Here is a 25,652-nt window from a genome sequence, read left to right on the forward strand (position 1 = left end):
ATAGGGATTTGTCAGCGAAGGTTAGGTCGGGACCTAGTCAACGATAGAGCGACCAAGTTTGAGGAAGATATATGGCCCTAAGTCTGGCCTAGTTTGATTTAATCTACTACTAACGGCACTGCTTGCCTTTGAGTGACCCACATTGGATACCCAATGCGCCTGCATAATAAAAGTGGGGTTATATCTGTCAACCAAAACCGACGTGGAGTTCATCGGAGAGGTTTTCCTTCCAACTATAGTTTACGACTGCTAACTTCCGTTTAGATCTCAGCCATAACTTTCCCTTTGCTGTTGCTCGGTATCCCATCATCACTTGACATAGAGAGAAATCTAACTTGTTTAATGTTTGATTTATATGCGCAAAAAAGGGGTGTGCAACTGAAAATACCATATGGATCGATGGAAAGCGATGCTTTCGTTATTCTATTCCACATATAATGGTAGGAAGTTATTGTTATTATAGAACTAAAGTTAATTTAGTTTTCACTCGTGTGTTGAACAGTAGTTGCTTGGCTCTCACACGCATTACGTTTTTGTTGCCCTGACCTGCGCTGATGTGGTTTGGACACCGATTATCAGAATGCGGAGAGCCGTTAAACGATAGATAAGCTTTAGCTTCCATCTTTGTACCAATGCGGTAATAAAGAACCATGCAGAGTTGGCTTGCCGTGCGCGCTGTTATCAATATAAAAAGAGACTATTTGTTAGTTAAGATTAGATACTTGAACAAGCCAGTCAGATATACACATAGGATTGAAGTTTGGCTTAAGCCACTTATAACTCAAGCATTTAGGCCAATCTTGTAACTTACAATTTTTTAGAAAGTAAGTTTCGACTTGCCTGAAATTTTTGTTGATTTCAGTATGAAATTGACTTTTACTGTGTGCTGTTGAGATGGTTACAGTGTCTATTAACTGCTTTTGTTGCTCACTTTGCATTAAATTTTCTACAGGATAGTGTACATTGGGGACGGAAATAACGATTATTGCCCAGCGGCTAACTGTAAGCGAGGAGATCTTGTCCTAGCGCGTAAAGGCTTTGCTCTCGACCGACGGATTTGCAAGCGGCCTATAAATGCCAGGAGTGTAACCTGGGAGAATGGCCTAGACATTCTTAAAAGCATCACCCAACACTTCGGCGACCAGTCGGGAGGTGCAACATCAACGGGAACCGTGTCACCTTCCGATAATTGATGTGGCCGGCTTCAGCCCAATTTGAGGCAGATTATAACGTACAGGCCATTTTATCCAGTATATTCGCAGGAGGCATCAAGATTAAGTTAACGACAAACTGCTGTTGAGCAGAAATGCAAAAGCACGGTAGCAGGCGTAGCGCTCTATCGGAGCACTTAAAAAAAATTAATAAAAATAGTACTGAAGTGATAAAATTTCGTGATACCAAGTGTTTTTGTCCCTCAGTCGCACAAGTCGGTATAAACTCCAATAAGTTGCACAAGTTTATACTAAGCTATACATGAAACGGGAGAAGAGCAAGCTTTTGTCTCTTACCAGTATATGAGTATTTCCTCATATCCTCTTGTGATGACTATGTTCATTACGACAATGCAGAAGCTGTGCGAGAAAATAATGGAAAAGAGTTTCAGAAGTCTAGGAGTAAATGTATAAGTCATATGCATTGAATGTTAATAGAATAAACAGATATTGATATATTAATTATAGCTGCGTTATGAACGTGATGGTGATTGTGACGAAACTAGTAAGGTGTTGAAACATCGTAGTTAATTATAGCCACACTTTTATGTACCTGTCTCAGAACCACACTGATCCTGTAAGCCTATATCCCCGACTCTTTTACGAGCGCCATAACACGCGCAGGCTAGATTTAATAGGAGAATGATGTGCTTCGGGTAACTTAAAAAACGTCATTTGGAGATTTCTAAGAGTGGAAGAAGAAATGCTTGTGATTGTTGCGTTAGATAGGCAGAAAAGGTTGGCTCTTTTGACAGGACAGTGGGGTGACAACGGGTTACGTACACAAACCGTCTTTCCAATATAGTCTTCTAAAGATAAACCTGTCTTGACCAGGTGGAATATGAAAAACCCTAGGACGGAAAAAGTTAAAGCAAACGCGAGGTTGGTAAACCTTTTTGGTAGATATTTAGTATATGTAAAACCCACATACATACGCAAATAGGCGGCTGTGTGACGTGCTTCTCAACTAGCAGCTTTTTCATTTCATTCATTAGAAGCTGATAGTAGAAGTGTTAATACTAGTAGTCTTTCGTTCTGACATTAGCCAAAGCTTACGCACACACATAGACTCACAAAAGCTTATTGTGCCATTGTCAAACCGTGAGTCGTTCGAGATTAGTTATATATATATATGTTCAACTTTTGAACTATAAAAATATGTTACTAGAGCTAATTGCAGGATACTATTAAATATGTGTGCGTTGACGGTCGACAACTGCTAGAAAAAAGCGGTCCAGAGGAGATTAAAAGTGACTATAAATGTTCTTCACGCTTGTTGTTTGTTGAAGCTAAATGCCTTTCTGTTCGTAAATTGTGCGCAGTGTAAATTTTAGACAAATTAAGCGAAAATGTATTCGTGCTTGATCGACTCAGTTAGTTAAAGAGCTTAATGTAAAACCCTCAGTTTTTACTAAATGTAATGTGAAAAATTGTGAGGACCTGAAGAATCCAAGCAAACTATTATGACTAAAGAAGAAATTATGCAAATCATTTAACAACGGTTTTATGACTGAATGAGGCGATGTGCTTGACGGTTGGCGATTTCAGTGTCAAACGATACTTAAAAAAGAATCATCAGAAGCATTAGCTGAACTCTTGCATATTTAAACACGACATCAATTACGAAACAATGTTAAGACCTATCTTGCCTTAGATCAACTATTATTAAAGTTTTTACATACATGCATTGCAGTTAACAACTCGTAAAATGGCTGCAATTCTGTATAACCATTAAATTACGCATGCTATAAGTGAGATATTTACGAAGGTATAGACCTGTATAATAAAGTTAACGAATCATAACAGTATATATATAAACTGTATATGTGGCATATATTAGAAAGACTGAACTAGCGATAGTGAATATAAGAGAAAAGATATGTATTTAAATTACTGAGATTGTAACGGTGGTAGTGATAGTAGCTATGATTGTTCACAATAATAACTATTGCTGGTGTCATTATACTCAAAGTAGCATTAAAAGTATAAAAATAAAAACTACTATATACTGAGATCATGATAAACGTGCTTGTTTCTTTCGTGTATAAAGGGAATGTGTTTGTATATGTTTTCTCCAGATTGAGCGCTTCCAACAAAGGCAATAGATACAGATTTGGCAGATGTCGCCTATAAGCATTAAGTTATTATATTGTACGTCAACAGGTTTTTATTAAACGTTTCTTTGTTGCTAATACGTACTTAACTATTACCGGACAAGCACCGGTAGTCGTTCATACATTTTACTAGAAAAAAAAATGCTCATAACTTATATCCCAGTTCCGTAATCTAGTCGTGTTTTGTCGAGAAAAAGTACTGAATGCACACCGCATTTGTATACAGCGTTCATATTCAAACAACGGATCATTTCTGTTTATGGTATAACACTGTCAATGCATCGAAATGGTTGCTTTTATAGATTCTAAGTAGCACTCGTCGTCCACAACAGCAACAACAACCTGTTATCGCTTATTGGTGTTTGGCTGTTCGCTCAGTAGGCCATCATTCAAGTTTGTTTTTTCGAAACTTAGTTTCGAGAGAGCTAGAGACGCCCGTTTTCCGCAATGACCCGTTTTTCGAGCAAACAAATCTATCTGTTATAGTCAGTGCCCTCTTCTTAGCAGTTTAGGGGCATGGTCGAGAGATTTAACTGGGCACACACAAATAAAAGAGACACCTATTTTTTAGTTCGTTAACGACTGATGATTTCTTGCGAAATTGAATGACTTCTGAACAACGCGCCGCTAGCGGACAAAATTTGGCCAGAACTTTCCAGAAATTGTGAATAAAATCTGCTTGTTTTTACTCCAGGAAAAATGCGTTCAGCAAAAAAAACTTTTTTAGGTTTGAAAATAAACGTCAGTTGTCGAGTTTTCGTTCTTTAAAGGCTACAGCAATGCGAAAATTCATCGAAAACTAGTGAACGCATTAGGCAAGCACACAGGTAGGCACAGGTAGGAAAGCACAGTACCTAAATAAAGCCAACGCTTAAAGAAAAGAGATTGGAACGTTCAAGGAGGAGAGTAGGTGTCAGGCCCGAATACAAGAACGCACTACCGCAACTGAAGAAACTTTTCACTAAGGCAATACTTGCGGATCTAAAGATTCTCGACCAGTACTGGCATTGTAACATGCTATAAAATTATAACCCGTACAGAAACTGAGTAAAGAAATAGGACCCCGTGAATCGACCTTACGTTTATTGGAAATGCGTTAATTGATTCCGCGTGTGATCTGCAAGGCGTTAATCAACAATAACCTGTCTGGAACATACGGTCACCATAGATGAGGAATGGTTTAATTTTCACCGTCACTCGGAAGAGGACTTGGTGAGGAAATGGTGTTCGCCTGAAAAGAAATTAAGTTCAGTGGCAGTGTTGAACAGATTCGGGCGAAAGGTGATGATAGTACCTGCAATGGGCATCAGGAAATATCTGCCACTATGAAATAAGTAAAATCGAGTATAAAATAATGAATGTAACTCACTATCTTGAGTTCTTCAAAAGACTATTAGATCGTTGGCATGACAATCGGAAGCATGCAGTCCGTAGATAATGCCAGAGCTCACTTTCATCTACGTGCCTCAATTACTCTTTATATTGAGCACAAAATATCCATGATAGCTTCGACGCGCTTTTTCTCTCAATCCACGTCAGTGTTCTAAAAACAAGCGTATCCTAGGGGAATTCATAAATAGTGAAATTACATATGACAAAGCTGAGACACGGCTGACCAGAAGATGTCAAAGCGCTAGAGCAAGTGAGTAAAAATGTAGAGGAAAATTTACACGTTTACATCTATCAAATCAGCATCACTTTAGCTGAACTATTTTATTAATTATTCAGTTCAAGGTTTACCGTATTAGTTTGCAACAGCCTAATACTGTTACAGGAAAGGTTTCGATTTTGCACAAAATTCTATTATAGTCTATTCTATTTGGCATCAAAGATAAATACCATATAACTGACGTTCGAATAGCATTTTCTTCAACGTAATAGAAATCTACTAATTTTTCCGTAATTGTACATTTTCTTCATAAATTGGTATGCTGCTCTATATTTAAGAGCTCCATTCCGTGTAGCTTGTGGGAATATTTTCCCTATGCTCCGTTTCGTATCTAAATGATTTTCCAATCTGTTTCGTTAGTCGTCCGATTAGGCTGATCACAAGCGAGGTATTCAATCGATTAAAGCTTCAATTGTTTACGAAAGAATCGATTCGATTAAAACTTCCAACTTCGAACTGGAGCCAGGTTTTATTGAACGCCATCAACATTTCAATACAGTTCGAAGTCGTTTCTCGTGCAAAAGGTTTGGTACGATATTATGATGTATTTTTGCGGTTATTTCCTTTTTGCTCCTCTCGAAATTAGTTGGAAATCGTTTACTGACAGTCTGAATTGACTCGTAGGAACGTTACATCTTATCATTATATCTAAACTAGAAGAAAAAACTACTCGTTGAGAGCTCTCAGTCATATTTATCCATTTCTACGTACAAGAGGCTTAGGATCTAGCCCCTTCGGTGTGCCCAGTGCTTATGATAAGGGAACCCTAAATGCGTCATATACCATTTCGTGTATATATTTTCTATGTTCACTAAAATGGTTCGGGGCCTACACAAAAAAAAGCCTAAGTTGAAAAAAAAAATTGTATTTATCGCTCTTGGATATCGTTTGGGTGTTCAGCGAAAGCGCTGCGTGAAGACGCTAATTTTTTTTGGTTCAAGATCAAAGGGCTTGGTGCCGATAAAGACTTCGCCTTAATATTGGTATTTCAAATAAAGAAAGAAGTCGAAGGCTGTCAAGCTGAGTCAAAGTTTTGGGTTAGAAACAAAATTATTAGGGCCTGTATTAAGGCACAACAAGTTTTGTTTTTTTACTATAAACGAAATAATGCTTGCCACCAACGTTATTATAAATTCGTTGCGTAATGATAAGATTACTGATTCTTTCTACTGCCGTTTTCTATGAGATTTAGTGTAGATTTTTTGATGACAAAAGCTGATAAAAGAATAAATTGGTGGCACTTGAAAAAAAGAATTCATTTCAATTGTAGTATACAAAACCGCTGAAATTTCTATTTTGCAATGACGCCTACTCAACAGCAGCTTCACTAAAGAATCTTAGAAGTGATCGAAGACGTTCTATCGCAACTTCATATGTTATTAAGGTACCGCATGTAAGGACATTGACCTCCCGCACTTAATACATATGTGTTTTATAAATACTGTAGAATTTCCATCTTAACTATATGTATATATATATATATATATATATATATATATATATGAAATAGTTGTAATATAATGGACGAAACAATGACAATTTAAGATGACGACTTCTTACTTAAAGCCAGTATTCCGTTAGGGATAGCCACAAAGGCACGATGTGCCATAAATTCCACTGTAATATCAAAGCGGGTGAAAAAGTTCACCTCAATTATAAAAAAACTATCGGCCTGTTGTCCACAACCACTGCTCTAGAATTAGGTAATCCCTTTTGCAGCCCTTCCGTATTTTGTCGGAGCATAGGGCTGTAAATCAGCCTAGAACAAGAATTCATATTTACAGTAGAGCTTTCTCAACAAAGAAGTGACATTTATTTGTCTCGTGGGATATTCACAGAGAAAGCAACGGCCACTGCAAAGGCTGGCCAAATGAGCTAAAGCAAATACATTAAAAGCTGGTGTCTCACCAATTTTCTTAATTATTCGCTACCTTTCCCCTTTTGTTTGTATCGCCAATTATTTTCTAAAAAAAGCAAGTGACGAAGTGCTCTCTGCAATTTGTCCATCGACTCTATCTGGTGGACTAAAAAAGATCATACACTGTAACTAGATAAATCCAGTCGATAAATAGACTCTTATTAACCAAATGGCATTATGAATGCTTATTAGAAAATCGAAAAGTATAAAAGCTTTATATATCGACAACGTTATGTTACGAAGTTAGTTATAAATTATGAATGATTCATTCATGTTTTATTCGCATCTGTATTGAGGATACATCGTGCAAGCAAAATGAATTCCTTCCATTATGAAGTTACCATTGTGAGTAAAACCGGGGATTATATCACATATATGTTAAATACCGCTGTTATCAGCATTTTATTTTCCATGTGCCACCGTTATTCTTGCATAATAAGCTTATAATGGCTGGGTCTGCTAGCGGAGATGTAGGTTACCAGCCACTGATGACATGTATCTGCTATAGCCAAGTGGCGAGTATTGCATAAACCTATATGATCTGCGTTTATCGATTGTATAAGAACACGAAAGATTCACTGCATTTTCTATAGAGTGTGATTGACTTAAAATTGAAATGGTTCTATCTGGTTTATTCTAAAATAGACAGGGTTTGTCTTGGAATAAGCCACTTTACACATTCAATATTCAGCATTCTAGGCGGTACCTGGCAGTGTAATACACAAGCGGAACAAATCGTTAAGCTCTAATCGACACTAAACTTGTAACCAGTGGATACAAACTTCACCGCAGACTATTGCATTAACAAAAAACGCACAGTATTTGGAATAAATTGTACTGCGATTTTCTTATTGTTTTCAAAAGCACCCTGCCGATTATAGAACCAGAGTAATAGGTCTTATGTGGTAGTTTTGTAGGTATAAGAATCGCTACACTTTATTTTCTGTACGAAGCAATCAATTTCAGTTGTTATTAGGATCTTAAATAATACAGACTGGGGTTTTTTAGGTTGTTTTATTTGCAGCCTACATTAGTAAAAAAAACTTCGTCTTTCAATGTTTTCAAGATGATCTCTTGACGCATTAGAAATAACACCGCTGTTAAGTGGAAGAAATATCTAGGCGGCGCTATTTTAATTACAATCCGTGAACTCATCATTGAACTGGAGATGTGTCATTGCAATGAACTCAATACTGGTTCCTCCAGTGGTATACATACGTACTTTGTATATTATATATTGCTTAATAATTCCGCCTGCTTTTCACAAGAAAGCAACACTAACGGTTTAGTTCGGTGAGAAGCGCCTGCTAAAACTAACATGCCATTTTTTTATACGCAACTTTTGTTAGGCAGAGGTGACGCTCAAGATAAGATCAAAAGCTTTCAAGGAGCTGTTCACCATTTAATCGAAATGTACCTGAAACTTATTTCCTGTCCAGAGCGACCGTAACGCGCCTAGCGAAAAGAACATCCACTTGAAAAACACTGCGAAGCATAGAAGATACCGACCAAACGAAAAAAATAAATTTGATGATAAATCGGGTTTATTACAGTCGCCTATGCACAAACTTGCAGTCAACAAGCATACAACACAAACATCTGAAATATGTATTTACAGCCTCAATTTTATACTAAAACTCATCTAAATTAAACACCTGCCACCGTGCAGATTCCTGCTCAACAGTTTCTATTAATACCATTGGCCAACGTAATTGTTTCAAAGCACGTATTTAGAAGAATCAATAGGAGTTCGGAGATGTGCTTGTTTCTTCGCCGGCACACCGGACTTCCATTACGTACATCTGTCCATGAAATTAATAGTTTCCATAGTGGTTTATACGAATAAGGTTGGCGGCACCTATTGTACTTCCCAGCGCAAGAAATCCTCCATTTGGAGAAAAGGCAGCACAAGATGGGTTACGGAACTTATGTCGCACTCCGGGAAAATTGGAAAACGCTGTTAAGCTACCCGTATGAACCTGTAAGTTAGACGCAGAAAGTCCATTACCAAAAATTAGCAATTAATAGAAATTTTCTAGTTTACTCACCCTCTTTATCAAAACGACACACATGTCAATAAATGTTTTACGGTTTTTCGAAAACTCCTAATAATAGGCCGCCATTGAATAAGGGACTTAATTGAGGAATTCAGCTCAATAAATAGCATAGATAATTATAGAGAAATTATTGTACTTCTCACAGTCGTACTCATACCTAGGTATATAGAAACAAAGTTATCTAACGATAAGAGCTGACCATTTTGACCGCCTCAGGTTTGTATCTCGATGCGATCAGAAGTATTTCTGATGACTCATTGAACGCTAATGAGGTAACTGGTGTGACTATATTCTTGACACATTTCAAAGGCTTCGGCGTCCGAGATGCATCACGTCCTTTCAGAAGATATTGGGCATCGTACACATTAACGATTCCACTGTCGCACCCAGTTGCTAGAAATCGTTCGTCGGCAGAAAGGGCTAAGGTCTGTCCTTTCAAACAACCGTCATCCAGGAACTTCTGCACACATCTGAAATAACCGACCATATAGATACGCATTGCAATTAATATCCACCACATGACGAAATAGGGTTCTTTGATAAATGTGACTTCAGGATAATCTACCAAGCTAGCGATTTATGTAAACGATGTAATGTATCGACTACCGCTTAGCATTGGTTGCGGCTACTGCCTGTAGATAGAATATTTTAATGCCAACGAACCTTCTTACGCCTATATCCCATAGATAGACATAATTCTGACCGTGCGAGATCATTCTTCCATCACGGGTAAACACTGTACTCGTTACATCCTCATTCATTTTCAAGGTGGCAATCTGCTGTTTTGTTTGTGCGCAAATCACGTACATTTTGCCGAAGCGACCGTGAATAGCCAGATAACGACCACACGGGCTAACCTCGAAACGTTTCATATGCGTCAACTCGTGAGCTGAAGTTAGAAGACATAGCGGTATTTTGTGTCAATTGTTAATACAAGGGACAGTAAGGGAGGCCCAAAGTCTCAATGTCATTTACCTTAAATAAAACCTACCAGAGAAAATGCACCTTTGACGTTTAAATCTGTTAACTTCAAAATCTCTTCAATATAAAGAAACTATACGTAAGTAAGAAAAGTCCATACGCGTAAATACTAACCCTTTGGGAAGGTCACCTGTGTGCGCGTCCCGCTCATGAGATCATAACAATGCAACGATCGATATCTTATGCTGCCAGCCATCATCTGCATGCCATCAGAGCTCAGCTTCGCGCACGAAATGTCGAAATCTTTAAAGTAGACACTTTGGATTTTGTTGCACTCCTTTGCATCAATATTAAAGAACGTTATTACGCCATTTTTATGTGCTGTCATAGCAATTTCCGACGATGGATGGAACGCTAACGCCACCAGGGGGCTATGCTGAAAACAAAATTTGTTCATCTGAGGACACCGCGTGAAATCTAGTAAACCAGACCCCAGCGGCCTCATAGATGGATCAGTATCGACAAAAGACGTAGCTGTGCGAAGCAGTTGGTTGGCCTCTTCATTGCGCAGATGAATCTTTTTTTCGGCCTGAGTGGCCCATTTTGGACGCGAGAAAATTTTCTCGTGCTTTTCTCGGAGTTTCACAGATAGAGTCTTGTCTCGGAATGAGGCGTCTTCATGTTTGCTGCGAGTCATAGCATCAACAAGTTAGATAAACGTCGCCGATTCATTTCCCTTCGAACTTCTAATCGAAGATGGCATAAGTTTTATGATAACTTGGGACTATAAATAATGACAAATAAGTAAACCAATTATTACGTCAAAGCTCGACCACAGACGCTGATAATATCAAGTAATTTATAATTCTAACCTATTAACGGTGCACTGATCATCATCATCTTCCCAAACAGGCTTTCTTTCTATAGCTATTTCATCGTCTTCGATACTCTGTTGTTGTTCTTCACTCCACGACTCTTCGTGATCGTCCAAATCAATATTCCGGTGCGACATTTTTGTTGTCTATTGAGGAGAATAAAAAGTGTTAAAGAATAAATAAAATAGACATATTCAGACATCCATTGAAATTATTTTATTTCCTTTAGTTTGGATAACTATTTTTATCGTAAATAGATCTGTAACGCGTGCCTATTGCTTTCTATTAGCTTAATAGTTCATATTGCTTGATTAAATGGGAAATGATTTCTGAACTAGCATCCTTTTGCTCTGCGTTCACGATGAAAATACTATCTTGCGTGTTTCCGTCAGCAAAAGACAACGGAGTGAGTAAAAAATAAATCATTACAGGATATTCATGAGCGCTCTAACACTATCATTTGACATAAAAATACACATACGAAAGTTGTTGTTTCGTCCACAACAGTATAGACCAAATAGAAACTTACCATTCTCTTTTTAATGGGAGCCTCTTCATCTGATTCAATTCGGCTCTTATCCCAGGTGCTTCCTCCCAAAACTATATCTTCTAATTCGGCTTCTTCATCATCCTTTTGATGTAGCTCCAGCATCTCTTTGTCTTTTCCCAATTCCGCGTTTTCGCCATCCAAAGTCTTCAATTGCGCTTCATGTTCCGCTTTGCGTTTACGCCCAGCCTCCTTCCTCTGATGCTCTTCACATGCAACCAACAACTCTATCCCCCGAACCTCTTGCGTGGTAGGTTCTTGCTCAGACATCTGTTGCATGACAGTACACATGACGATAGTACATTGCACAGTGTCAAGTAGCTGTTCTGACCATGTTTTCATATGCAGATGTGGACATAGTCCATAGAAGTTAAGTTCCATAAAATGCCTTTTGGTATTCGCGAGAATATATTTAATTCTATAGTTAATGTTTGATGGAAAATTCTTATCTGAACTTTACATAAGCGTCGTTACTTTGATACTAGAAACCCCGTATATTCCAGACTTGCCTTGGACCTTTCAAAGTGTTTGTTTCTTAAATCCTTAGCTGTCTGATTCCAACATGAAATAGCTACGTGTATGCAAAAAATTAACACAACGAATTACATTTTCGAGGACAAATACCTTTTAGTATCTGCTAAGTATCACACATTTGAATCCCTAAGGAATCGTTTTCCAGAATGCCTTGATATAACTGTCAAAACTATATATTCGTATAAGCGTTCGACTGCCGCTCCGTGCATTACGATGAGGTCCTAACCCTCAGTGACTTCGCTGCGGCGATTAAAAAATTAACTGACGGAGACCTTCCTTTAGATATCGAGCGATACGCACAACGATGTCCTCACATTGCATCTTTCAGCACAAATTTAATTGTCGTGAGTTAATTATCAGCGAACGAAAACACTAAACTGCTTACTGGATATAGGTTTGTTGGAGCATGTTAGCGGTAAAAAAATGTGTGTTTCTTGACAATATAAAAACTTCACTTTAAAACATAAATCCTTTGATGGTATCATCTACTTGCAATGCACACAGGAAAGGATTCGAATTTTTGACGAGCACATAATAATGGAACAGATTCTTGGGAACTGAAATACAAACAGCAGTTCCCGCTACTCCGTACCATAATTGATATAAAACAGTTTTCAACTCTAATAACAATAACTAGCATAGAAACAAACCTTGCAATTCTTCACCTAACGTGCATAAGTAAAGTTGACACAACTGTTTTCAAACGAATGTAAACACACGTGTTCGAAGTAGCAGACAGCTCCTGATATCGCTATTACTGCTACTGACGTTGTCTGATATCTTGTACAAATTACACTGATTTGCATATCATGCGTTGCTCAGAAACGTGTATATGGTATCTACATGGGAAGATAAATACAGACATTTGAAGAAAAAAAAATATAGTAAACAGGAGCCGGTGTCGCTCACAGCGCCTGTCTGCTCGCACGGCTATTGCACTGTCTATAATGACAAAGTAAGTTTTGTTTGTACCAAAAAGCTCACGTTCGGCGATTTGAGCAGTAATTGAACAGAGTGTGTGCCAAAGACCAGCAGAATGGTGGCAGGGACTATCCCTCTGACATCCGCCCAGGGCATCATCTCCCTCCTTGATGAGAACCAGACGGAGCTAAAAGTTTTCGCTCTTTCAAAACTTGACCAAATCGTCGATGAATTTTGGGCTGAGATATCCGAGGCGATCGAGAAGATCGAGATTCTGTATGAAGACCAACAATTTCCACATCGCAAGCTAGCGGCTCTCGTCGCCTCGAAAGTGTACTATCACTTAGGCTCGTTCAAGGATTCGTTGGACTTTGCTCTACAAGCCGAGGATTTGTTCGACATTAATTCAACAAGCGAATTCGTTCAGACCATAATTTCTAAAGCGATTGATGACTATACTGAAGTCCGTCAGAAAAATGCTGCATCCGGATCATTGCAAGCCGTTCGGATCAACCCCCAGCTCGAGGCAATCGTCAACAAGATGTTCGAACGCTGTCTCGAACATGGACAATTTCGTCAAGCCGTTGGCATAGCATTGGAAACCCGGCGTATGGACGTATTTGAGAAAGCGATCAAACAGTCAGATGACGTTAGTAAAATGCTGCAGCATAGCCTGCGAATCGCAATGACACTCATTCAGAACCGATCTTTTCGTGACCAAGTTCTTCGAGTTCTCGTAATTCTCTACAAAGGACTAGAACAACCTGATTACATCAATATGGTGCAATGTCTCATTTCCCTGGATGACGCTCCCTCAACCGCCGATGTGCTGGTAAGGTTGGTGCGATCCGTTCACAAGGAGCAGCAGTTAATGGCGTACCAGATTGCGTTCGATTTGTACGAGTCTGGAACGCAACAGTTTCTTATTCGTGTTATCCAGGCCCTTAGAGGAATGGCACCTACCAAGTCAGGTAATATTTCCTTTAAAAGATCAAAACCGGTTATTGCTAATTCATTGCTGAGTTACTTACCCAGGCATGTGAGTGACTTGGTTACCTAAAATTCTCTCGAACCTTATCTTTCAGGTGTACTGCGTATTAAACACTTCAGATAATTATATATTTATATAAGGCTTCAGATACAATGTGTTGATATGAGTTCAGTTAAGGAAAGTAAGTGAAGTATACTTCTACAGGCAAGTTAATGAAAATAACTAATCGATCGACTGGGGGAATATGGCTTACTGCATATTAGGAACGATGTTTTTTTACTAAAGAAAAAGAAGTGACTAAAACATGTGCAAAATCAATTCGAATATTTATTAAAATTAACGATCCATTAACAACAAAATCAGTTTCAACGAAAGTCTAGCTTAGAAGTCCAAGTAAGTTTTAGGTTTGATCCATCTTAACGCGAAGTTTCTCATAACGAGTGCTGCTTTTTTGTGAAACAATTTTAGCAACGAAAAAAATTGTAGTGTCAAATTGTAGTGCTAATATTGATTTGCAATCGGTGGTTGAAAATAATTTTCATTCTATTCATACTTGAAAATGAGTGGGTAGGGCTTTCTTCAATTCTTCCATATATCTATAACCCCGATTTATGTTCCTGTTAGATCAATATTTTCTGTGCAGTAAAAGTAAGTTTCTTGTTCTTTTTTCCTAATATAAACCTAGGCGAGGCCCCTCCTCCAACGGTAGAGGAGAGTAAAGATAAGAAGAAGCCCGGCGAGATTGAGAAGACTGGTGATGAGTTATTAGACAAGCTTATTAGAGTTCTGTCGGGGGAACTGACCATCGGATTGCACCTGCAGTTTCTGATCCGGTCCAACCATTCCGATTTGCTTATACTAAAGCAGACGAAGGAAGCTGTCCGCAACAGCATCTGCCACACGGCGACGGTGATCGCCAATGCGCTCATGCACTGTGGGACCACCTCGGACGCGTTCCTACGAGATAACCTCGACTGGTTGGCCAGAGCAACAAATTGGGCTAAATTTACTGCCGTTTCGTCCCTTGGCGTCATTCATAAAGGTCACGAGAAAGAATCTCTCCAACTCATGGGACCGTACCTTCCTAAGGAAAGCACCACTTCATCAGGTTACACTGAAGGTGGCGGCCTTTATGCGTTAGGACTGATCCATGCCCACCATGGTGCCGCAATTATAGACTACCTCGTTCAACAGCTAAAAGACGCTCAGAATGAAATCATACGCCATGGAGCTTGTCTCGGAGTGGGTCTAGCCGCTATGTGCACGCATCGGGCAGATGTTTACGAACAGCTGAAGTTCAATCTTTACCAAGACGATGCTGTTACGGGAGAGGCCGCTGGCGTCGGGATGGGCCTGGTCATGCTGGGTTCGGGTGCGGGTGCGGCCATTGATGATATGGTGGTGTACGCAAAAGAGACTCAACACGAGAAGATTCTTCGAGGTTTGGCAGTTGGTATCGCGTTCGTCATGTTCGGCCGCATGGAGCAAGCGGATAGCGTCATCGATACACTGGCCAGCGATAAAGATCCCCTGTTACGACGCTCGGCGATGCATACCATTGCGATGGCGTATTGTGGCTCGGAGAATAATGCGTCGATCAAGAAGCTGCTGCATTTCGCCGTGTCCGATGTTAATGACGACGTACGGCGTGCCGCCGTAGAGGCTCTCGGCTTCCTACTGATCCGCACACCAGAACAATGTCCTAGTGTCGTGTCTCTGTTATCGGAAAGCTACAATCCAAACGTGCGGTACGGCTCTGCCATGGCTCTCGGCATCTCATGTGCCGGAACGGGCAATAAAGAAGCATTGGCTCTTCTTGAGCCGATGACCAACGACCCTGTGAATTTTGTTAGGCAGGGCGCTCTCGTTGCAACCGCTCTGGTATTGATCCAACAGAGTGAAGTTGTTTGTCCTAAGGTGAAGGAGCTTCGGTCCCTCTACCAAAAAGTCATTGCGGACAAGCACGAAGACGTGATGGCGAAATTCGGCGCAATCATCGCTCAGGGCATTATCGATGCAGGTGGCCGAAATGTAACTGCCGGTCTATTGTCGCGCACTGGCCACGTTAACATCCCGGCCATTGTCGGCATGCTTGGCTTTACCCAGTTTTGGTATTGGTTCCCGTTCAGCCACTTCCTGTCGCTTGCATTTACACCTTCGTGCGTCATCGGTCTAAATTCGTCGTTAGCGATGCCCAAGATTGAGTTCCGCTCGAACGTTAAACCATCAACGTACGCGTATCCGCCCCCATTAGAGGAGAAGAAGGAGAAGGAGCGCGAAAAAGTTATGACGGCCGTTCTCTCCATCACGTTCAAGGCCGCCGCGAAAAAACGCCAAAGGGAGAAGGCCAAGGAAGAAGGCGAAGACAAAATGGATGTTGACGACAAGGATGTCAAGGCCAAAGAAGAGGCCGACGCAAAGATAAAAGAAGATGCTGAAGCCAAAGCTAAAGAAGAGGAGAAAAAACCTGAACCCAACTTCGAAATTCTTGCCAATCCCGCACGTGTTGTGCGGCCACAGCTCAAGGTAATTCAGATGAACGAAGGCGCACGTTACCGGCCCGTAAAGGACGTCTCGATTGGAGGCGTTATCCTAATGCTTGACACGAAGTCAGAACAGGACGAAGAGCTAGTTGAGCCAGTGGTCGCTGGAGGGCTTGCGGTCGCCCAAGACGAGCAGGAGCCGGAACCTCCCGAACCATTCGAGTATGAAGAATAAAACAAACAACTTCAGTGAGTCTAAACAACAGAAGTAGTTCTAGCAGGTCTTCAAGCATGTGCTATATTAATTAATGACCTACTAAGGCACTTGAGAAAACGATAAAAGTACGCAACTGACAGTAAGCCCGCAATCGACATGAAGAGAACCGTTAGTGACGTTGTGATTCGGCTATGGAATGCTCTTAGCACAGAAACATGCGAATAAGCGGTGAAAAAAAACAACGAGAAAATACGGTAACTACAGCAAGATGGGCAAACAAAAAGTGGCGAGTGCGCATTTGCAATTATGTCCGTTAGAGTGACATACAAATCATCATCAAATACAACAAAACCACACAGTGAAGAACGACTCTGGCGTATCGGTGCCGGCTGTTTAAAAGAAGTTAGAGTTGCTTATCTGGTCAACTCATGGCGATTTGGTGCGCTAACCGCAAACGTCTATGCATTCAGTATCTTAGATTTTACACTTGGCAAACAGCATTGGCACTAAATGACGGCGACAACAACAAAACGCAATAAACGTTCTGCTTTAACGAAAGGCGGCGGTTTCAGGCTGGTGGTAAATGATAAGACAATTAGTTATTCGGCATAAAACATCATAAATATAATTGTAATAAAGTCTGGCTAGGCGTAAATGACAGTCAGGGTGCAATGTTACCCCGGTTGAATATAGTGCTGGATAAGGTAGGCAACGGTACTGAATAAACTTCATATGAGCTAGTTTTCTGAATTCGTTTGTTTTAATTTATTACATATAACTACATATGTCGTCGTTTCTGTATGCGTGAATTAAGTCTCGTGGTTTACAACTATGGGGTGAGTTAATCACTAATAATAATAACATCCATGTAGTAATATGACAAGCTTTTTATGTATTGTCTAATATTTTAGTGCCTTGAGCATAGTTCTAGTAATATACTATATTGTCATCCTTATATCATCTTTTACAAACACATTTTGATTTTATACTCGCGGTTTTCCCTATCCCCTTTAGGCCCCACTGCGTGAGTTGAAGCAGGCGAAACGTATATTCTATAAAAATTCGCACGATTCAATTTTCAACATCATCTTAATGTAGATAATATTTGAGAAATAATTTTCTAATAAAATTATTTTTTCTAATTGTACACAAAGTTACATATGATTGTAATTAGTAGGCAAATCTATGCATAGGCCGGTGCTTGATATTGTCGCCTATCTACCCCAAACGCGAGCTTGAAGCACCTATTACAGTATACAAACAGTGTAAATACCTGGCCCTTTGTGGTACAGAGGGAATGTGTTCGGGTAATAAACTTATAAATCGTGTTTTAAATTCAAATCCAAGTGTGGACATACTTCACTTTGTGCTGGATGGTAGTCGGCTGAAATAATGCCTAACAAGTTTAGTACCAAAAGTAAAATACAAAAAATATTCTCTCAATCACCACGATTTCGTTCATTTGTGAACTACCCATTTGTATTACTTTTTAATGCAATATATACTTTAGTGTCGGAATCACAAAGAATCCTTTGTTCTATCAAAATCTTTTTTGTCTGGCGGCCTATATAATAATTAAATATATTCGAATATGATATAAGACATGCTTTTCAATGAATACCGGAGCCACAGCTAATTCCAAGTTAAAATAATTCGATTAGAGCGGCAATTACTGACTCGATTACTCAGCTAAAGCGACGATCAATGAAAAAATATGAGTTTCACACAATCGTATGTTTAGTAAAAAGTATTTTCTTCGCTATATTTCTTTGTTAGTATTTTACAAATGTTTAATACGATGATTAATAAAAAATATCGTTCTACATTAGAATAGCAGTCTGAGCTACCAACTCAGCCGATATCAGCTTTTTATATTTGACCAGACGACTTCATGCCCATGACATTAGCTCACGCGATACAAGAACTTTGTGTGAACTAGAGTCGCATAGCACCCGGATATGGCGGCCGATATAGGCGATGCTGGCGAAGTCGTTAAGTGAACCATTCTCACTTGAATCTCTCTGAAGCTCTATCTTTAGGTAGCAAAAACAGCACGACTTCCCATGTGAGTATATCGTCTTGAAAAGGAGATTCTCTACGAGCGGTTAGCTTTTCTCGAGCTCGAAAATATGCCTTTCCACGACGCAGAACCCTTTGACAGCTGATGTTTTGCTCCTGACGTGTCGTTCTTGTTTAGCACCTGCGAAGAGCATTTGGATCAGGCAGCACCCGCTACAACCACACATACACTCTAGCGTTCCATCTGGCAAGCAAGTGGACGTGTTCAAAAAGCTGCGAAGAGAGTAAACCTACTCGCTGAATTTAAGGCATATAGAGTTGTTTTGTGTCGTGCTCTGAATCCTTCAGGATTTCGCAATGCATTCGTTGTGGACACGGTTGCATGCGATCTTGGCTTGTATGCTGAGCGCGCTAACTGCTATGACGTTCGTGTTCTTCTTATCGACAGCGTTCAATAATTATGCGACAGATGTCAAATTGTCTACCGTCAAAGTAGTTGTGTAAGTGATTTTGCCGTTGGTTTCGATAGTGAACGCTCTATCTTGTCAGCCCGGACTCAAGTCTACGTAGATGAGGATTAATACGATTTTCCGTAAAGTCCTATGTGTAATCAAAAGAAAATTCTCACTTTAAAATCGAACAGAGATATTTGCCAAGCAACTAAATGTTACGTTGTGATAATGGAAAGGAAGTTATTGTTAGAAGATTTTAAGCAGATTATTATGTATTTTGTTATTGTGTTAATATAGAGGTTTATGGGGGTTTCAATTTAAAGGGAAAAACTTAAGTTGATGTTTCATTGTTTACAAACAGTGTTTCGGGAATATCGTCGCATGTCTAGGCGATGACATGAAGAGTTAGAGGTTTTGAGATGCGTCAACATAAAGAAATTTCCTATAAATATCCAATTTGTTCCGACTAAAGGTTCTGTTTTACGATCCTTAGAGAGCAACTTAGTTTAGTCTAGCCGTATATATTGCACAAGCAGGTTAATTCGAGCTCTATAAAATCAGACATTTCAAGGCAGAGCAGGACTTTTAAGTGCGTTGAAATAAAATTGCTTTGCAGCAAAAGTGTGCCAGATTATACGGTATCCAAAGAGGAACTAGATCTCGGCGTGATCACATTCGACATCGATGCCAATTTGACTGAAGTCTTTAACTGGAACGTGAAACAGCTCTTCCTTTACCTTGCGGCTGAATACGAAACGAAAACGAACAAAGTCAATCAGGTGGGCTATCAACGATGTTTCCTGTATTAAGTATCTGCTTAAGTATTTGCTTCAGCATTCCATTAGGGAACAATATCTAAGATTTAGGCGTTATGGACAACGCGTCCTTTTTTTTTTCTAAAAATGTGCCATTAATCAAATATAATTTTTCACTACATTTTCCGATGCATCGTCAAGGTACTATTACCTCATTTTAGGTGAGTGTTCGTAGTAACTTAAGGAGGGTAACTCGGCCGGAGAAAATTTGGTTGACAAGTAACAGGTGAAGAAAGCTCGATGAAGATCTTAATTTATTACGTGAATCATTTTACAGGTTGTATTATGGGATAAAATCATTCAACGTGGCCAGGACCCAATCCTCAAGCTTCAGAACCTGCATAGCAAATACTATTTCTGGGACGATGGCCGCGGATTACGAGACATTCCAGTAAAGCTTAGCCTCAACTGGAACGTAATCCCTAACGCTGGAATTTTACCAAATTTTGCTGGTCTTGGATCACACGTTTTTAAGTTTCCCGTCGAGTACTCAAAAAACGCACGGATATAGGTCAATCATTAACCATTCCCAGCTTGTGTAAATAATACACCCGAAAAATATATGAATCTATGTTAAAACGCAAACGAAAACATTTTCATTGTACGGACAGAACGACTTCGATTTTTGCCCAAATATTAGAATAATACCCTAATTGCAATATGATCTATGTAAACAAAAAAAAGCGATAAAAATATGATGTTCATGAGTAAAATTTGATCATTTGTTCGTATAGCAAGTGAAACGACGTCGCGTGATTAGCGTTGAGGGGGGGGGACACAAAGGCGTCATGGTGTTCCGAATACCTACATCCTCTTCACCGGTACAACTTCCCGCTAGAATACAATTAGATTTTATTAGGTATACACCGGAAAAAATTATCAATTATTTATGTAATCTGACCAAATTCTCTACTAGGTGTGCCTGACGTGCGAAAAAAAGCTGCTGGTGAACGTAGCGAAGTGTCGTCCCAGAATGGGCTATATGAAGATGGTGCGAAAGTGAACAAGTGAATGTTACAATGATTTCATAAGCTAGTGCGGTATCGAGTGTTTCTTATATAACAATAATAAAAATATAATTTAGGTGAATTGTTGTGCTAAAAAAACATGATGTTACCTCTTCGCAGCCGCAGAACCGAACGAGAAAACAGGATGTGGAATAGGTTAGAAAATGAGCTAACAATGTAAGGCAATTACGTGTAATAAAGATATATATATATAAGATAACAAAGTATATTTTAAATGACTAAAGCGCGTTGTTATTCATAGTGCTTTAGCGAAGGCAAGGGTTGATTTACACTGAAATCGAACTTTTTTTTTTCCTTAAATAAAAATTTAGCAAGAGCTCACTATGGAGACTTAGTGGTGTTGTGTGCCATGTTTCAATCAGAATTGCAGAAGTAAAAAAAGACAAGGCACTTTATTAGAGACTTCTCTAAGTTGCGGTTGAACATGTTCGATGTTTGGTCTTAATTACACACTGTACTGAGCGTGCGATATTTTATATCGTTCTGATGTTACTAGAAGAACTGTTAATTTTCAATGTGACTATTAGAAATGAAGAAAGCTGTTTTGCACCTCGAGTTAATTGATGTGCGCGTGCAATCGTATGAAATAGTTATACTGAAATGACAGATCGTAATTGAATCATTCTTTGCAAAAGAAGTTCGAACTGAAACTTCCTGATCTAAACAGAAAAGATGAGAAGTTGATAATATACTCAATACGGGGGGAATACCCGGTAATTTAAGTGGCTGAAGACAGCAATAGAACAATGGGATATATGGTGGATAGCGCAAAGCAACATTCTACAATTAGCTTTTAGTGGTTACTAATTGGAATGTTCCGAGTATAGAATATTAAAAGTGGGCTGATCAAAAAGTTTCTTGACAGGAGTTTACGGAGCTGATATTAAAAGTGATCTTTTTCGATAAAGATTTCGCTCTACTACATTTCGCTAGTTTTGAACGAATTAAATACATTAGTCATTTTTTGGTCTAAGTGCACTCCAACCACGGAATAATATTAGGCAGGAATTGCGGTTCAGGATTAAGTGGTCAGAACTACCATTTTCCAAATTGGAATCATTAAAAAGATTCAAAATTGTAGAACGATTTGTAGGGTTGAAAAATTTGAGAATTTTGAATTTGTGTTTAGTTAATAAACTAAGTTAAACTATACATACGCATATTAAATTGCGTCGTCTAAAATAATTACGCAATTTTCGATTATTAGATTTCTGCAACGAACTTTATTTACAATCACAGCCTGTTTTTTGCTTTTCGTTTTTCCTTTTTTACCACAAGCGACCCACGGAAACGATGATAGACGAGATTGCGGTTACCGTCCCTTTTTGCGATTCAACTCAATCATGAGCTCTTTAGCGTGTTCTTCCAAAAATTCGATTTTTTCGGTCTTACGCGCAAGGCTTTTTTGCAGCTTGACAATTCTTTCGACGAGCAACTTTTGATCGAGTTGAATCGTCGCCCCACCACCACCGTCTGCATCTTTCGCTAATCTCGATTCCGAGCCATCATTGGCACTGATGACCTCTTCGATTTTCTTCCGCGCAATTTGTAGCTCCTTGCTGAGCTGTTTAATATTTTGCTCACTTTTGCGTCTTACCTGTGTCTTTTCATGCTCCAGTTCACGCATCCTGCGCTGTGCGGCATCGCGTTCTTTTTCGGTGTCAGTGAATCGAATCTCGAGACATTTTCGTTCATTTGACATAATCCGCAGTCTCTCAGATACATCGGCCAAATCGCGTTCTAGTTGGGTGTTACGATCACTGAAAGAATTAAGGTCCTCTGTTAACAGGGATACTTGGGCCTTCAACTGCTGATTTTCTGCTTGGCTATGTAATGTGCGTTCGGTGAGCTGCTGCGTAAACTGCAGACTTTCGGCTTCTCGTTGGCCACAGCCGGCGTGATCTTCAATGGCCTGCTCTAAGCTGGCTTTTAGCCTGTAATTACGCAAATAATTAAAAGAAAAAGACATACGACTCTATATTAGAAAAGCGGAATAAACAAATTTTCCGGTGCAAATAATTTTGATTGACTTAGTTTATTGAGTTTAATTAATATTATCTGTTAAATGTGCGTTATATACTCAATTAAATCTAACACAGCGTTTAGTTTAGTAGCGTAATTCCATTGACATGGGATTTAATTATGATTAATTGATGAGCAAAATTTGAGAATCTTCAAAAAAAGGTTTGGTTTGTTCAGATATTATTTTTTGTATGTAGTAATCAAACGGCATGTATGGTTAATTTACCAAAAATGAAAATAACTATTTATCGAATTATTGATGGGGGGTAAAACCCCACGACGACGTATACGTAAAAAGGCAACGATCTAGATATGAGTATGTCCCATTAAAGGCTACTGTAGTCTTTTTATAGACGGCTCACCCTTCAATTTCAATTTGTGACAAAGAGAGGTTTTCGTGATGAACGCGATTTATGTTCTCGAGGTGATGTACGCGCTGATACAGTTCATCTCGTTCCTTTTGGCATTCGGCAAGTCGGGTTTTTCTGTCCTCTAATTTTTCGCTCATTTCCTTTGACTGTTCGGTGGCCATTTTAGCAAGTTCCTGTTGTTGTTCGGCTAACAACTTATCACAATACTTCTCTAAATCCTGAAGGCGATGTTGAGCTTTAGTTTTCTCATCGGTAAGCCGATCAATAATCCTCTCTAGTTTATTAAGATCACCAGCGCGCGCTTCTAACCTCGACTGCAGTCTGGCATAGTCCTGGTTTAACTGCCGCACTCGTGCCACGTAAACGTCCCTTTCTTTTGTCGTATCGATAAGTTTTTTTTCGAATGATTCTCGCGCTTTGCTTGCAGTGATGGCTTCATGCTCGCTCTTGGCATATTTCATTACGGCCGATTCTTTGTCCTTCTTGATCCTTTCCAAATCCTTTACCAGCCGTTCTTGCCTGACTAGCATATCCTCTTTTTGTTTTTGAAAGTGAGCGAGATCGCACATGCGACGCTCTTTTTCTTCTGCTAGAGCTGTTGACAGTTCTGTAAGGCGTTGTTCTAATGCTAACTTTTTTATCTGTAGCTGGCGGCTGGTGCAGTTTTCATCCGAGGAAAGGTCCATGTCTGAGTCTGATTTCATAGACTGTGTCTCCGTCGTACACCTGGAAAGCCTACCATTCAGGAGAACCTCGGTCTCCGAGTGACGACGCGGTATCGTTGGACCATCTTCTTCATCATCTCCTTCGAGACCTACTTCAGACATGCCATCGTTAGAGGATGAAGTGTCTTTACTGGGCCTATAATTTTTCTTCATATTATCATTTTGAAGCTCATGTTCGATATGGTCTTCTGAAGGTATGGGAATGGATTTCGTGTCATCTTTATTGCCGTTCAGTATCTCAGGTATTGCAGGTACTGCATGTGATTCAATGACTTGTCTCTTCGGCTGACCCGCATCCTGGCCCACTTCAGTCTCTAAGGCCTCCATTGTATGTTCGTTGCTTTTTGGCATTTCGTTCTCCACAAACGGAACTACGGAGCTTGTCATTTTACCAAAACACAAATAAGGTCCTACGACTAATAGTACATCAGTGGAAAGCACTAATTGACATCAATATGAGGACAGCTGGTCAGTCTTTGTCTATCAGCAAAACATTTTCTATTTACAGCGGGAAGCACAGTAATCCGAGCATTCAGGTTATGGAGGAAGTTACTTAGCTCAATAGAGGGCAACATTATTCAGCCTACAGCGGTCCCCTGGAACTACCGCGTTGGCCCACCGGACGCCGCATATTGGCGATTTCCGAACGACTGGATACACGGGATGCGCCCTTAAGGGCTTGCATCCAAAAGGAGCACACAGGCGCCTCTGCGATCGCAGTATATGGAGAAATTACGGACCGATTATATGCTCCTGCACTCCTAAAGTTATCCCAAGCCTGACTAGGGGGCGCAACAATCGGCTGGCGCCAAAACCTCCCTTTGCATTATAAATAGCGATTTCAGTGTTATAGTCGGCGCTACGTTAACCAACTCATAAAGGCTTTACACAGGTGTCCTTGTTTTCATGTAAATGATACCTGGCAGCTAATCTTATTGTGTGCTCCGTTTCGAGGAGAAATGGTTGCTGTGTAGTCCATGGGTACACCATCCTTTCGCTCCTCGCCTCGGAAAGCTGACGGAAAAAACAACACACTGAATGAACGAAATGGAGACAAACTAGAAAAAGCGCCAAGCTTAGATCAGCTCAAGTGAATAACTTAATTATGGCCGCGACAGGCACAAGGCGACGCGTTATGCTTTTTGTTAGAAAAAGGTAGCTAGGGACTCCATTAGTGCTTGTAATTTTCTATGGCTGTCAGCTGGGTATTAGTGACACAAAAGATCGATAGATAACAATGCAATATATCGTTATACATATAGTTAAATAATGTTCTGGTAAACATCTTTGTATCTGTTATGATGCAGTGGTTACGCGTTTACCTATTGTACCTGGGGAAAATTAGTGAAGTCGTATAAGTTGGAAGCCCAGCTAAAACACGACTCGTTTCATGCCAAAGGGGCCAGTCATTTAAAGCGATGTTTAGCAGGGATATAATTAAACGTAAAGCTCGAAACATTGAATGAGAATATTCCTCGTAGCTTTAGCTGAGGTCAGCCGAGTTAAGGTCCTGAGAAAACAATTTGTGTGTTATATTTTTTTTTCAAATATTCATATCTGTCCGAATGTGGAACCGAACTAGTTCACCATAGAACGAAGTCCTTTTTTAACTCTTACCTATGAGATAACTATTTCAAAGCTTGCACTACCATTTTTCTCGAAAATTGTCCTAGCTTAATATCGTTGGTCATGCCTATAACAAATAATTGAACATGTTGTAGCAAACATGGAAAATTTAGTAACATAACATTTGCTTATTGAT

The 25,652-nt window shown here is 39.6% G+C and overlaps 5 protein-coding genes across 12 annotated transcripts in view; 3 read left to right on the forward strand and 2 right to left on the reverse strand.

The window, feature by feature from the left end:
- LOC111260027 (pyridoxal phosphate phosphatase PHOSPHO2) overlaps positions 1 to 3,235 on the forward strand; it is a 43,411-nt gene extending 40,176 nt beyond the window's left edge. For all 7 annotated transcript variants that reach the window (XM_022832495.2, XM_022832492.2, XM_022832496.2 and 4 more), the window contains one exon: positions 953 to 3,235. In XM_022832495.2, coding sequence (XP_022688230.1) covers positions 953 to 1,193 — 241 coding nt within the window. In that variant the 3' untranslated portion in view covers positions 1,194 to 3,235. The remainder of the gene's footprint in view (positions 1 to 952) is intronic.
- A 3,920-nt stretch (positions 3,236 to 7,155) lies between these two features.
- wcd (U3 small nucleolar RNA-associated protein 18 homolog wicked) lies at positions 7,156 to 12,604 on the reverse strand. Of its 2 annotated transcripts, none has more exons than XM_022832486.2 (7): positions 12,497 to 12,604; positions 11,295 to 11,582; positions 10,763 to 10,911; positions 10,065 to 10,576; positions 9,633 to 9,858; positions 9,169 to 9,439; positions 7,156 to 8,891 (listed from the first exon to the last, which is right to left on the reverse strand). In XM_022832486.2, the coding sequence occupies exons 2-7, from the start codon at positions 11,580 to 11,582 to the stop codon at positions 8,727 to 8,729; spliced, it is 1,611 nt and encodes a 536-aa protein (XP_022688221.1). In that variant the 5' UTR covers positions 12,497 to 12,604; the 3' UTR covers positions 7,156 to 8,726. The 2 variants fall into 2 exon arrangements, with proteins under 2 accessions (XP_022688221.1, XP_022688222.1); XM_022832487.2 differs by lacking the exon at positions 12,497 to 12,604 and adding an exon at positions 11,937 to 12,162.
- A 181-nt stretch (positions 12,605 to 12,785) lies between these two features.
- Positions 12,786 to 17,208, forward strand: Rpn2 (Regulatory particle non-ATPase 2). The gene is made up of 2 exons (XM_022832485.2): positions 12,786 to 13,738; positions 14,444 to 17,208. Exons 1-2 carry the CDS (start codon positions 12,883 to 12,885, stop codon positions 16,474 to 16,476), a joined length of 2,889 nt encoding a protein of 962 aa, XP_022688220.1. The 5' UTR covers positions 12,786 to 12,882; the 3' UTR covers positions 16,477 to 17,208.
- A 1,203-nt stretch (positions 17,209 to 18,411) lies between these two features.
- On the forward strand, positions 18,412 to 20,995 carry Spase22-23 (Signal peptidase complex subunit Spase22-23). Its single transcript, XM_022832489.2, has 4 exons — positions 18,412 to 18,977; positions 19,546 to 19,708; positions 20,022 to 20,255; positions 20,661 to 20,995. Exons 1-3 carry the CDS (start codon positions 18,835 to 18,837, stop codon positions 20,253 to 20,255), a joined length of 540 nt encoding a protein of 179 aa, XP_022688224.1. The 5' UTR covers positions 18,412 to 18,834; the 3' UTR covers positions 20,661 to 20,995.
- Positions 20,996 to 21,965: 970 nt separating this feature from the next.
- LOC111260020 (coiled-coil domain-containing protein 186) lies at positions 21,966 to 24,665 on the reverse strand. Its single transcript, XM_022832466.2, has 2 exons — positions 23,157 to 24,665; positions 21,966 to 22,706 (listed from the first exon to the last, which is right to left on the reverse strand). Exons 1-2 carry the CDS (start codon positions 24,275 to 24,277, stop codon positions 22,085 to 22,087), a joined length of 1,743 nt encoding a protein of 580 aa, XP_022688201.1. The 5' UTR covers positions 24,278 to 24,665; the 3' UTR covers positions 21,966 to 22,084.
- Positions 24,666 to 25,652: the final 987 nt, after the last annotated feature.

The sequence above is a fragment of the Varroa jacobsoni genome, unplaced genomic scaffold (assembly GCF_002532875.2).
Source record: "Varroa jacobsoni isolate VJ856 unplaced genomic scaffold, vjacob_1.0 scaffold_392, whole genome shotgun sequence".
NCBI classification, from domain to species: domain Eukaryota; kingdom Metazoa; phylum Arthropoda; class Arachnida; order Mesostigmata; family Varroidae; genus Varroa; species Varroa jacobsoni.

What these genes read in the sequence shown, in the direction of transcription:
- wcd (XM_022832486.2), bottom strand. Translation starts at nt 11,582, where the DNA reads ATGTCTGAGCAAGAACCTACCACGCAAGAGGTTCGGGGGATAGAGTTG. An exon ending in CTCCCATTAAAAAGAGAATG is followed by an intron (nt 10,912 to 11,294) that starts GTAAGTTTCTAT and finishes TCTCCTCAATAG; the next exon opens with ACAACAAAAATGTCGCACCG. An exon ending in GATCAGTGCACCGTTAATAG is followed by an intron (nt 10,577 to 10,762) that starts GTTAGAATTATA and finishes TATGACTCGCAG; the next exon opens with CAAACATGAAGACGCCTCAT.
- Rpn2 (XM_022832485.2), top strand. Translation starts at nt 12,883, where the DNA reads ATGGTGGCAGGGACTATCCCTCTGACATCCGCCCAGGGCATCATCTCC. An exon ending in AATGGCACCTACCAAGTCAG is followed by an intron (nt 13,739 to 14,443) that starts GTAATATTTCCT and finishes ATATAAACCTAG; the next exon opens with GCGAGGCCCCTCCTCCAACG.
- Spase22-23 (XM_022832489.2), top strand. Translation starts at nt 18,835, where the DNA reads ATGCATTCGTTGTGGACACGGTTGCATGCGATCTTGGCTTGTATGCTG. An exon ending in TCTACCGTCAAAGTAGTTGT is followed by an intron (nt 18,978 to 19,545) that starts GTAAGTGATTTT and finishes ATTGCTTTGCAG; the next exon opens with CAAAAGTGTGCCAGATTATA. An exon ending in AAACGAACAAAGTCAATCAG is followed by an intron (nt 19,709 to 20,021) that starts GTGGGCTATCAA and finishes ATCATTTTACAG; the next exon opens with GTTGTATTATGGGATAAAAT.
- LOC111260020 (XM_022832466.2), bottom strand. Translation starts at nt 24,277, where the DNA reads ATGACAAGCTCCGTAGTTCCGTTTGTGGAGAACGAAATGCCAAAAAGC. An exon ending in TCACAAATTGAAATTGAAGG is followed by an intron (nt 22,707 to 23,156) that starts GTGAGCCGTCTA and finishes GCGTAATTACAG; the next exon opens with GCTAAAAGCCAGCTTAGAGC.